The sequence below is a fragment of the Dermacentor andersoni genome, chromosome 6 (genome assembly GCF_023375885.2).
Source record: "Dermacentor andersoni chromosome 6, qqDerAnde1_hic_scaffold, whole genome shotgun sequence".
Lineage (NCBI taxonomy): Eukaryota > Metazoa > Arthropoda > Arachnida > Ixodida > Ixodidae > Dermacentor > Dermacentor andersoni.
In genome coordinates this window covers 54,383,900-54,395,406 of record NC_092819.1, presented here as the reverse complement: position 1 = coordinate 54,395,406, position 11,507 = coordinate 54,383,900, and the positions used below count along the sequence as shown (strand labels likewise).

At 43.2% G+C, this 11,507-nt stretch overlaps 2 protein-coding genes across 2 annotated transcripts; one reads left to right on the top strand and one right to left on the bottom strand.

Moving 5' to 3' along the window:
• Positions 1-172: 172 nt before the first annotated feature.
• Positions 173-3,645, bottom strand: Bet3 (blocked early in transport 3). Its single transcript, XM_050171702.3, has 5 exons — positions 3,340-3,645; positions 3,054-3,151; positions 2,682-2,778; positions 1,461-1,643; positions 173-375 (listed from the first exon to the last, which is right to left on the bottom strand). Exons 1-5 carry the CDS (start codon positions 3,379-3,381, stop codon positions 256-258), a joined length of 540 nt encoding a protein of 179 aa, XP_050027659.1. The 5' UTR covers positions 3,382-3,645; the 3' UTR covers positions 173-255.
• Positions 3,646-3,811: 166 nt separating this feature from the next.
• On the top strand, positions 3,812-10,902 carry LOC126522858 (RWD domain-containing protein 1-like). The gene is made up of 6 exons (XM_050171699.3): positions 3,812-3,971; positions 4,107-4,184; positions 4,263-4,390; positions 5,751-5,894; positions 7,224-7,410; positions 10,735-10,902. Exons 1-6 carry the CDS (start codon positions 3,899-3,901, stop codon positions 10,827-10,829), a joined length of 705 nt encoding a protein of 234 aa, XP_050027656.1. The 5' UTR covers positions 3,812-3,898; the 3' UTR covers positions 10,830-10,902.
• Positions 10,903-11,507: the final 605 nt, after the last annotated feature.

Here is an 11,507-nt window from a genome sequence, read left to right as displayed (position 1 = left end):
TTACAATGATGAAAATGGTCATTGTCAGTGTAATGAAAAGAATGAACAGACAGGGGAAACTCAATTACATGGGTTTAGCTGCTGTTTCGGTACTCCCAGTAGCCTCTACATACATCCCATTGCAGCATCTTCTTTTTCGGACCTTTTCACAAAACCAAAGATGATCTTCATGTCAAGGAATGTATGGCTGCTTTATTCTCAACGGTAGATGAAGTGACGCACCATTATAGAAACAAAAGGGCAGCGTCTGTCTTTTCAGTCCTCGCCTGCAGGGATGGCATCTTCCAGTCGCCTCACGAACTTCACTCGCAGCTCAGAAGTAGAGTCACCTTTCAGTTGGTCATGAACGAAACAGGCGACCACTTCTGTCTGAACCTGAAGCACAGACAATGAACGCATGGTCAAAATGAGATCACGGTGTTTAACGACCCAAAGAAACACGTTGCAAAATACTGTTTCTGTCTGATTAGGCGGCATAATTGGAAAATGCCCCTTTACAGTTTTCATGGCACATTCTAAGCCACCTCTCCACATCGCTTGAAATAACCCATGAGTGGCGTGTAACCCACATCGACAATGTACGGAGGTCCGGTGTTAAAGGTGCTCTAAAGCACCGTGAGCTTCAAAATTTGTTATGTAGTGGCAGCTGTGTAGCAATATACAATGAACATAAAATTAAATTATGGGCTTTTACGTGCCAAAACCACTTTCTGATTATGAGGCACGCCGTAGAGGAGGACTCCGGAAATTTCGACCACCTGGGGTTCTTTAACGTGCACCTAAATCTAAGTACACGGGTGTTTTCACATTTCGCCCTGATCGAAATGCGGCCGCCGTGGCCGGGATTCGATCCCGCAACCTCGTGCTCAGCAGCCTAACATACAATGAACATACACCAGAAAAATGTTTCTATATGGTGCTACAGTTACTACAGGCATTTGATAGAATATGCAGCTGCCACTGTTTCTTGCTCACCTTTGCTTTCCTTCCCACAGGCTTTCTCTCCTTGTCGCATACTTTACTGTGCTGTATGCATCCGTGAGTCCAGCAAAAACTTATGGGACACGTGACTTAACCAAAACAGGGAATCAGAAGAGCGTCTCCTCCATTGTCTGCCTCTGATTGCCCACTCCATGAAAACGGGATTTGAAATTGTCTCATGTTCGCCTAGGATGCTGTTTGGCTAAGAAGGCTCAGGAACTTCCAAATAAATTAAGAAGGACCGACTCAACACAAAAAAAGGGCGAAATGCAATAACAAATGTGCTTGGTCTTAACTGAAAAAATTCGGAGCTCCTCTGGCAAGTACAGAGTAAAAATGTTGCGTATCCTACACACTTTCACAAAGTTTGACTTCAGTCAAATATTTGTGGTTTATTAGCAAAGTCAGCAGAAATTGCAACTCACCTTTTCAACTGCTCCTCTGGCTTATTAGCTGAGTCAGCAGAAACTGCAACTTACCATTTCAAGTGCTCCTCGAATCACTCCAGGAATGATGTTGCTGTACTTCAGGGTAGCATGACTCTCCGGCAACTCTACAAATTCAGTGAGTGGATTGCTTTCAAGAATGAGAGAGAACTCATCTCCTGCTGGGCTCCAGTTAGTGATGGATGGACTTATGCCCAAGTACATCTTGAAGGCCATCTGTGAAAAACACCAAGGTCACTCTAAATACTAGACAAGCTATTGCTACATTTTGATGATCAGGGAGAACACCTTGACTGCAGTAGTGAACAAGATAATCTCTGTTGTCAAAGTTTCGATGTGCCAAAATGTTCAGCTGATTAGCATGTGAAATGTAAGCATGTTTACTATGTAGTTTCACATCATAGATAACATTGGAAATGGGTTGCAAGTCTTGAATAAAATCGGGCAGCTCACCACAAAAGCAACATGAGCTTTAAGTCAAGATAAGGTAATATCTGTTAACACCACATTTTTAACTCATTCACTTCACTTGTGGGTCAATAAAATGGTATGTGTGACGTAAATTCAGTGAAATGTCAAATTATTGCAAATCGGGCAAGTTATAAGGTATTCATGATGGTCAACACATGCAAGCACGAATACAAGATCATGGAAACACGAGACAAAACGTTTCCTGGCCATGTATTTGTTTTTGTGTGCACATATTGTCATGTGTACAATGCCAAATAGTCAAACTGAAGTAGAACCCTCATAAATGTTTCAGACATTGTCTAGAGAATTTCCCTCACAGAACAAAAAATCAAGATCCGCTACAGTTTATGCATAAGCAGGTGGCCGTAGCTGAAGTACAGTGTATTAGAATAGGTGGCTGATGTGACCATGCTATCAATGCTCCAAAGACCATCAATGCTTCAGAGCGGTAGCTTGTGAGAGATTTTGTAGAGAATGCCTTAGCCGGAATTAGCATAGTGAAGGTTTCTTAATGAACACTGAAATCTCACTATTAGCACTTGATAACAGCCTATTTACTTGTCCTTGTGCTACACGTTTCAGTAGGAAGTTGTGACGAGGGCTGCAAAGTCTGTGTGCGTGCGTGTTATTGGCCCTGTCGACAAACGAAACAAATATGTCACAAGTGGCATTCAATAAACCTCGCATGACAATAGTGAAACAATATTTTTGATATCAGTAATAGAAAAAAAAACAAAGCGAGACACTTAGATATGACACGATTTCACCGCGATTACAACATACCTGAAGTTTTTCAGCAGTGTCTCGAAAGTCGTAACACCGGCCCACATTTGTTCGCGCCAGGAAATCTTCAATCAGCCTAAGTCCTATGTTGTAGCCCCTGCAAAAACGCGCATGAATATTTATGCCATATCTTTTTTTTCTCATGCAGCTCTATTCATGGTCTATAATACCTAACGTAAAGAATGCACTCGAACCATGCTTCGTCAAGGCAGCTTACAGTATTTAAACTTCTTTTTTAACAGAGCTACGTCATTTTAACCAAACTCGCACAAAGGACCAAGAAAGCCGGAATTATATTTATACGTAACACGCCACATACCGTGCCTGATTCAGAGGCACCAACGCACTGCGAACTACAACACCCATACTCACATTCTGTCCAACTGCTTGTTAACTTCCTCGTCGCTCTCATAATCCTTCAGCATCTGAGCCACCAGTGAACCATAGGTAAGTGTGAAGAGCTCGGAGCTCTAAAGGTAGGGTGTAAGAGAACAAGCATCCAGTTAAAGAGAGGCAAAATTCAAGGAACGCTTCCACGACCAGTGTCCCTCCCCCTTTCTAATGGGAGCACGAACAAAACTTTGCGCACACAGAACAACAAAACGCGAGGCGGAAGAAGGAAAGTGGTCACTAAGACATCAAAGAAGGCAGTCCGTACCACTTTCTTGGGATCTGCACTCCGCACAGTTTGCCGAGACATCGTTCAGTCGGCTGGGAACAGTCGTGTGAGCAGTGTCGAGATCTCACGGTACGCGCCGACTACACTCGATGCCAGTGAAGATTTCAGGGAACTGACGGCGCAACGAATTTCTGAAATGGTTTCGCAGGTGGCACGGTTTGACACCACAAGCGCTGGAGTTCAAGAAACTATAGAACTCGCAATGTTAACACAACACTCCCCCATGCTTCGAGCGTCAAGTTTCAGCAGTTAGCAGCCGATCGCCATTAGTGAACGTAGTTTCACCGTCCGGCCGCTAGAAAGCTACTGTAACAGATGTTTCAGACATACATTTCTACGAGTATTAATAAACAAAAGCAATAAATAACCAATTTTTTGATATTAATAGCTTATACTAAGCAGTAAATAGCGCCAAAATATCCAGGGTACAGATAAATATTTGACGCTCCTAGCGCCGCCATCCTTTGCAACATGGCGGCGTCCATGTGCCGTGTCTGAAAAATAACATCCTCGACTGACGGAACACAGCTGTAGTACGATGACAGACTTTCAAGAAGAACAGAAAAATGAGATAGAAGCGTTAGAATCCATCTATCCCAGTGAACTTGAAAGTAAGTCGTCTACTTACTCGTTATCGTTTTTTTTTCTCTCTCTTCGTACTCGGTTTGTACGCTACGTGAGATGCATGTATAACGCGCCTCAGTTATCGTGCCTGAAAATCGTGCTATTTCGTTATTTTCCCACAGCCGTAGAGACAGACCCATACCATGCTTTCACAATTGATGTCAAAGCTGACGCGGTTGATCAGCCTGAAGACGAACAATGTAAGAGGCATCCCTTATGATGATGTGCTTGGGAGTTCAGTGGATGAGTGCAATTTGTTGTCGTTGTGACTGTTCTAGCGTCGGTGAAACTAAAGTTCACCTATGTACCTCGCTACCCGGAGGAGGGCCCATTGATCGAGGCAGTTGAATACGAGAACATTGAAGAGGAAGACGTCGAGGCGCTGATGACGGCTCTTAATGAGCAGGTAACGTCTCCATTACGTCTTCTTTAGACTTTGGATTTGTGCTTGTGCGTACATGCGAATAGATCGTAGTATACAAAGACATCTTATTTCCCTTTCTTAAACAGTAAACGTGGTTTTGGTTAGTGGCGCGATTAGCATTAGCGGGAGTGAGATTGAAGACCAGACAGCAATCAGTCTTTGAAATGACTATTTGGGCTACGAAAACGAATTCACATTGGTAGCCATTGCGCGCATCATACTTTAACAGCGCTTCGCCACGTTGCTTTGTGAACCTCTAGACAGGCACCCAAACCAACTATCAAAACACATAGTGTTATCTATTTTCAGCCAGTGTGGACAAGCTTACTTTGTCAATGTTTACTGTGAAAGACAGTTTGTTTGTTTGCGTGGCAGGCATTCTTGTAATCTGTAGCAGTTCATTGTTCTCTTCTTCAGCTTCCGTTTACTTTTCTATAATCAAACGTTTGGGAATGAGTAAAGCACGAAATTGTAGGTTTCATACCACTCGAAAGGCTGACTGGTGGTATCATGTGATATAATACGACGGATACTCGTGGACAAGCCAGGTGCGGTCATATATACGACTTTTGATTATAATATTGCTGGTACACATAGGCTGTCAAACTTGCCGGAAAAATCAAACTCATTCTTCCAGGCTCCAAGTTCTGACTGCTCATGCTCAGCGTTTCTGTGCTCATACACAAAATAAGACAACATTGTTGCTGAGATATTCTGTTTCGATAGTTCATCTTTACTGTGCGCCTGTATTGGTACTTTCCATTGGTTCATTATTAAGTTGTGCTTTTAAGTCTACGTACAAGCCAAAATCGTTCAGATTTTTCACATTGTCACAAAAGTGGAAACGAAAGAATGCATTCCAATTAGCGTTAAAGGGGTATTGTGCTCTTTTACTTCAGTGCTCTAAATAAGTTACTGTTATGTTTCTATGAACCAGTTTTGGTATTGGCACCCAGGAGGTGAATTCATCACGATACATTGGCTTGCTCTGTGCCTGTGAATGCTGCGGCTGCCACAGCAAGCACAGCCAGAACAAACATGGATGGAACTTTTTTTATCTACCTAGCCTGCAAATTTTGCTCCGTGTTATCATGTGGCAGTAATCTTGATGACGTCAGGGTCCAGCATTTTGAGACAAACTTTAGTGTCAGATTAAAAGATAAGTTTTTCCCAGACTTCATACTTGTTAAGTGTCATCCTTGATGTGTAGTAGAGTTTCTACAACTTCAAAAACATGTGTCAATACTTCTTTAAAATCATTGTGTTGATATCTTCAACAACCAGTGTTTTGTGTGTATGGTGCCTCGCAAACCTTTGCCTAACAGTGATTGTGTTTGCGCAGGTTCAAGAGAACCTTGGAATGGCCATGATTTTCACCCTGGTCTCAGCTGCAACCGAGTGGTTGAATCAGCACACAGAGCGCGTCAAATTCAACAAGTCCGAAACATTGAGGCTACAGAAAGAAAAAGAAGAGGAGGCGGAAAGGGTAAGGCGGCATTCATCTTCACTGCTGGCCCTTTGTAGATTCCCGTCAGTCATTGTGGTTCAATTTTCATCTGATGATGATTAACAGACTGAACGTTTTACTGTCAGCACTGTATTAAAGATAACGAAAACTCCAACCAAATTTATTGAAAAAACTCTGTGTTTCAAAGCCCCACTGGCTCTTTCTTCAGGGGTGAGATGGCTTGTGGAGTAGCAGTGCTTATATGCATTTTTGACACTTTGACAGGCACGCAGACACATTCACCTGTCAAAGTGCCAAAAATTGACTACTAATTAGGGGCAGTTTGTCATACAATGCTAAAAAGAACATTTGAAACTGTAGACCACACTTTGGAAATGCTCCAGCAGCAGGATGACACACTGCGCAAGCATGCAGTAAGGAACCAGCATCACCTAACTCAGGTCACCAGCTTTAAAACCAGGTGCTTCCACACTTTCCTGAGTGATATAGTGAAATTAGTATGTTGTGCTCACGTCTTCAACTGGACCATAATTTTTTTTTTGCTTTTGTTTTCGTACTGGATATACACTAAAACCTTGTTATAACGAAGTTGAGGGGGGAGCCAGAATTCATTATATTTCTTAGTGTGTGTATATTTCTCAGAACTTCAAGGGAAATTTCACTTACTTCGTTATAACCATTCTTTTGTGATAATGAGGTTTGACTGTACTGCACTTCGCAAATGGTCCTTCTGAAAAGTTGGAAGGTGATTTAACCTATATAGTTGAAGTCGATGAAAGGCAATGTCTTCCTGGCCGATTAATTAGTGAGAATCGGGTGTATGAACCGTAAAATTTATTGTAAGAGTCGCGCTGGAGTGATGTTCGATCGACATCAGCTAGAAGTTGAATCACCTTCCAACTTTTTTGAGTGCACGCATAGCGACGTCTGGAACCCTCTGCCCATTTCTTATACTGCTTTCCAAAATCTGCTTCAGTCAGCGATTTGTTCAGGTGCGGCATGGCAATAGGAAGGCGAGTAGCGAGCAAGTACCGGTCTCATTCCATGCCACTCCCCCTGATGAAATTTCGCAAGCACAAATGGGATGTAGCGCTCCTCCATTTGCTGAAGTAAAAGTCACTTCAGGCAGCACTCTGTTGTGTCACCCTTTGCGTGAGAGGAGTAGGAAGAGTGGCAGACTTTAGACTGAACTGCTTGCACAATTGACCCACATTTTTAGACTGCACTACTTCGGGAATTGGCCTACAAAAGGGCTATATTTAAGCACATTCTCCAGATGGAAAAGTGACGGTAACTCATCTTCAAGAAATTTGCTTGTGTCCCTAATTTTGCTGCTGCTTTCCACAGGTCAAATTTGAAGGCACCAGAGTTACTGTGGAGAGTTTCCTGGCATGGAAGAGCAAGTTCGATGCAGAGATGGCAGAGATTAGGAACAGGGACAAGACGCTGAATGCATCTGGGAAACTTACGGGGCGAGAACTCTTTGAGAAGGACACGAACCTCATCGACTCTGATCTCCAGTTCATGCAAGAAGGTAAGCGATTCTAACATGGCAGGCATGAGTGCCTCACAAACTTTGCGATCTCTTTTTTTTTCAATTATGGAGTTTAATGTCCTGAAACTACACTGTTGATTGTGATGAGCACCATAGTAGAGTGCTTCAATTAAATTTTGACCGCCCGGGGTTCTTTAAAGGTATACTAAAGGAAAATGTTAAGTCAAGCTAGACTGAAAGGCTAGGCTTTTGTAATAATGAATTTGTAATTTGTCGTGAGAACAGAGCTTTTGCAAATGATAAAACTATGAAAAATTAGCTGAGGTTTAACTCTTGTAAACATAATCATCACAAGTGAAAAGTCAGTTTGGCTTGGTTTTGCAAAGACCATACACACTGTGTTTCATTGAAGTTAGGCCACAGTCTTTCCCACACGTTACACGCGCTGCCAAATGGGTTGTCCATGAAATCGTGGTGAAACCTGGCCGTCGCAGTCGAGCTTGCCACCATCTGAAGGGTGTGGTTCATCAAATGTTCATTGTGGGTGCCGTTACTTGTATCCACGGCTTTGTCTCCTTCTCCTTGTTCATGTTGCTGAACAACGGTGGCGGATGCAGTAGCTTCGATCTTGGCACGCTTCCGCACTTGCTAAACTTATCTTTAACATGCTAATCTGGCCTGCCTTTGCTGAGATTTCGCAGCTTGCCATCTGTTTATATCTACTGGATGATTGGATTCAGCCTGTCGCTTACTCTGAAGCGCAGCACGCATAAACGGCCCAGCCAGCGCACCATCCACGGCGATACTGAGCAACCAAGCGCCAGTGAAGTAGTCAGTGAAGCAGCCGTTAAAGGCGCGTTTATAGTCTGACATAATCAGTGCACGGGCGAGCATCACTCGACGCCGGGCACGTCGGAGCGCATTGGCTGCATCCAGTGACATTGGCTGCGCCAGTGCGTCGAACCATCGGTCGAACTATAGATGCTGTTGTTCTCGCCTACGTGACGTAACGTGTGTGCACGCTCGTGGTACATCGGACCATATTTAGTATTTGAACCCTCACCTAGTCACATGGTACTGCAGCGCAGAGGCTCAGATCGTGTGCAGCTGCAACACCTCTCTGCAGCGAATCACATGGCACAATGTCACGCCTGCCACACTCACGCCCCGGCGGCTTGAGGTCATTGCGATGCAGTGAATGACCTTGAGGGACATGACGTAGTAGAGCTTTCGCTCTAAAATGGAAAATCAGATTGGCACCACCTATTTCATGCCCTGGTACCTCTCGTGATGTCATGGAGGGCAGCAGAGAGGGAGGTCACCTAAGGATTATGTCATCTGCCTTGGCACAGGCAATTCAAATTGAGAAGTAAGCAGCAGTGCCATTGGCTGCAATATTTTATGCAACAAGGTCGTATATTGGCAAACAGAAAACCATGATAGGCCTCCAGACAAGTAATATATCGATGCAACTTTTAATATTCTCCTTTGGTGTCGCTTTAACTTGCACACAAAGCCTCGGTACATGAGTGTTATCGCATTCTGCCCCCATCGAAAGTGGCTCTGCAGCCCATCGAAAGCACGTCAGTCATATCGACACTGCTTTTTCTTGCTGTTATAGCATATAATAGGCCATAGTGACCCAACTGGTGTAAAATCGTGACAAAATCAAAATGCATGCCAGGAACAATCAATGTTCATAATCATTGGATTAACATTGTTACCATATGTTTCAAAACTGCAGTGGAGTGTGGAAATTGCCATCTTCAATTCTAGCTAGACATTGAAATAAGAGCTACATTTTGTTATATTAACTGCTGGTGCTGAAGAAGGGTGAAGAGAGTAAGGAAACATAAATGTCTGTAGTGCTTAAAAGTAGGCTTATCATGACTGATATCTGTACAGAGATCACAAGATCGAATCCTGGCCACAGCAGCTGCATTTCAATGGGGGCAAAATGCAAAAACACCCATGTACTTAGATTTAGGTACACATTAAAGGACCCTAGGTGGTCCACATTTCTGGAGGCCCCCACTACGACGTGCCTCATAATCAGATCGTGGTTTTGGCATATAAAACCCAATAATTCTTTTTTTTTTTTTGTCGTACATGTACAGAATCTGGGAAGTGGCCTATACTGTACACTCAAGTTCCACACAGTTTTGTGCCACGGTACACTTGAAGGCCAACTGCAACAAAGTTTTGGACCCTGATAATGTGGAGCTTCCTTGCAATATTTTACGTTTGAAGTACGAGTAGATGCATTACAAAAAGTTACCAAAAATGGCTGTTTTTGACACAAAAACTGAAAAGAACACTGCCATTACCACTCTCTAGAAGTCACGCATGACCTAGAATGTGCAGCTCTTCGTCACGACTTCCAAGATTACGCTGTTGCCTGTGGCATGCTTATAAATCTCAGAGGTGAAGTTTTGGAACTTATTTCGTATGCTCTCAACACCAGGTGCACGTCTCTTGAAACGCTTTTAATAAGAAAATTAGACGAGTACCAGCTCTGCAGCTGTGCTAGGAATGCTTGGCAGTATATACTACTTATTTATTGCCTATTTACTCAAAGTGAAATTTCGTTGCAGTTAGCCTTTGAGGTAAGCTTTTTGGGAATGTAACAAGAAAATTAGTGCATTTCACTGTAGTTATCGTGTTGCACATCACGAAAATCAGCTTGCACTTGCACCACTTCCCCAACATAAGTTTCATCCGCAATTGGCTGTTGCCGCAGCAGCCGTATTTTTATTATGCCGATCGCAAACATGAGTGGTGGGCACCAAAGTGCTGACCCATGAGGAAACTGTTATACAAAAGAGCATTATCAAACATTGGTGCTAGTCTTGGCACTTCTGTCAAATGGTCATGGCTGAGCTTTGATCCACTTCAATTCAGCAGTTGCAAAACAAGGAAAGCTCATTCATTTAATTAGTAATTGCTAATTTGTCACTTGCAAATACTGTATTTTGTGCTGCTTCCAGCAAGTCAACTTTAGTGGCAGTGCGCTATCTGCAGAGCCACTGTCCTCAGTATTTGTTAACAACTCGCCATGGGAGCTGCGATCCAGTGAGGGCAAAATGCAATGAAAACATGCTTGTACATGTACTTAGGTTCAAGTGAACATTAAAGAACCCCAGGTAGTCTCATTCAATTTGTAGCCCTCTGTTCCCACCACAGTTTATGGAGTCTCTCATAGCCTGTGTGTTGGTTGCTTCAGCATGGTAAACCTCATAATTTAATTCCTAATGTAAATGAACGAAAATTTGCCTGACAAGCAACAAAATCTGTCTGGCAGATTGCACGAAATACGGTACCCTTTGTTTGCATGTTTCTGACCCTTACTTAACCTTTCTTCAGGGGAGGAGGATGTCAAAGTGGATGAATCACTATTTCAAGAACTGGAGGACTTGGACCTGGAAGAGCTTGACGAGCCCGACGATGTAAAAGCGTGACAATAGGAGTGTTGCTATTAACAAAATATTTGTTTTTGCATTTTGTGTAAGAATAAACTTTTTCTAGCATGCATGTCACCTTACAAAGGACATTGGCCTCTACCAACCTACATATGACAAATTAGGTGTCTGCATGTACTGAAAATTTTTAATATGAATTGAATAGCCTTCATTACTTTACATTCGGTCAATAATTTGTCATCCAAATTTTCTGAATATTGGCCTCTGTCCTATTACTATAGTGCCTGTCAGGAGAGAAAGCACTGCAGAGCTGTCCCAGATACCGTATTTTCCGGTCTATAAGTCGCACCTTTTCTTTGTATAAGTCGCACCCGTCTCAAAACTGCAGTTTTTCCGAAAAAGGAGCGTATACAAGTCACATCGGTCTATAGGATGGACCTTTTATTCCCTAAGCGATTTTTTTTTTTTTTTTTTTGACTACAGAGACTTTTCACTTCATGAACGAGCTTCACGCGCAAGCAATATGGGCACTCCAGACGCATTTCTGCCGTCGTGGTCGCCGCTATGTTCCGTATAAAGTCCAAAGGGCGATAACATCGCCCCCGCGCGCCGTATGCCGTATGTGCGAGTGAAAGCGTGCGACGGTGCACAAGGGAGGAAAGCGGGAAGGCAGCACGGGAGGGTAGGGTGGCGGCTTTGTACGCTAGTAGCAACGGC

Excerpts from the sequence above, each read along its gene's own strand:
- LOC126522858 (XM_050171699.3), top strand. The coding sequence starts at position 3,899 with ATGACAGACTTTCAAGAAGAACAGAAAAATGAGATAGAAGCGTTAGAA. Across the intron at positions 3,972-4,106 it reads CTATCCCAGTGAACTTGAAA|CCGTAGAGACAGACCCATAC; the intron begins GTAAGTCGTCTA and ends ATTTTCCCACAG. Across the intron at positions 4,185-4,262 it reads TCAGCCTGAAGACGAACAAT|CGTCGGTGAAACTAAAGTTC; the intron begins GTAAGAGGCATC and ends TGACTGTTCTAG.
- Bet3 (XM_050171702.3), bottom strand. The coding sequence starts at position 3,381 with ATGTCTCGGCAAACTGTGCGGAGTGCAGATCCCAAGAAAGTG. Across the intron at positions 2,779-3,053 it reads AACAAGCAGTTGGACAGAAT|GGGCTACAACATAGGACTTA; the intron begins GTGAGTATGGGT and ends GCGTTTTTGCAG. Across the intron at positions 376-1,460 it reads TTCGAGGAGCACTTGAAATG|GTTCAGACAGAAGTGGTCGC; the intron begins GTAAGTTGCAGT and ends TCTGTGCTTCAG.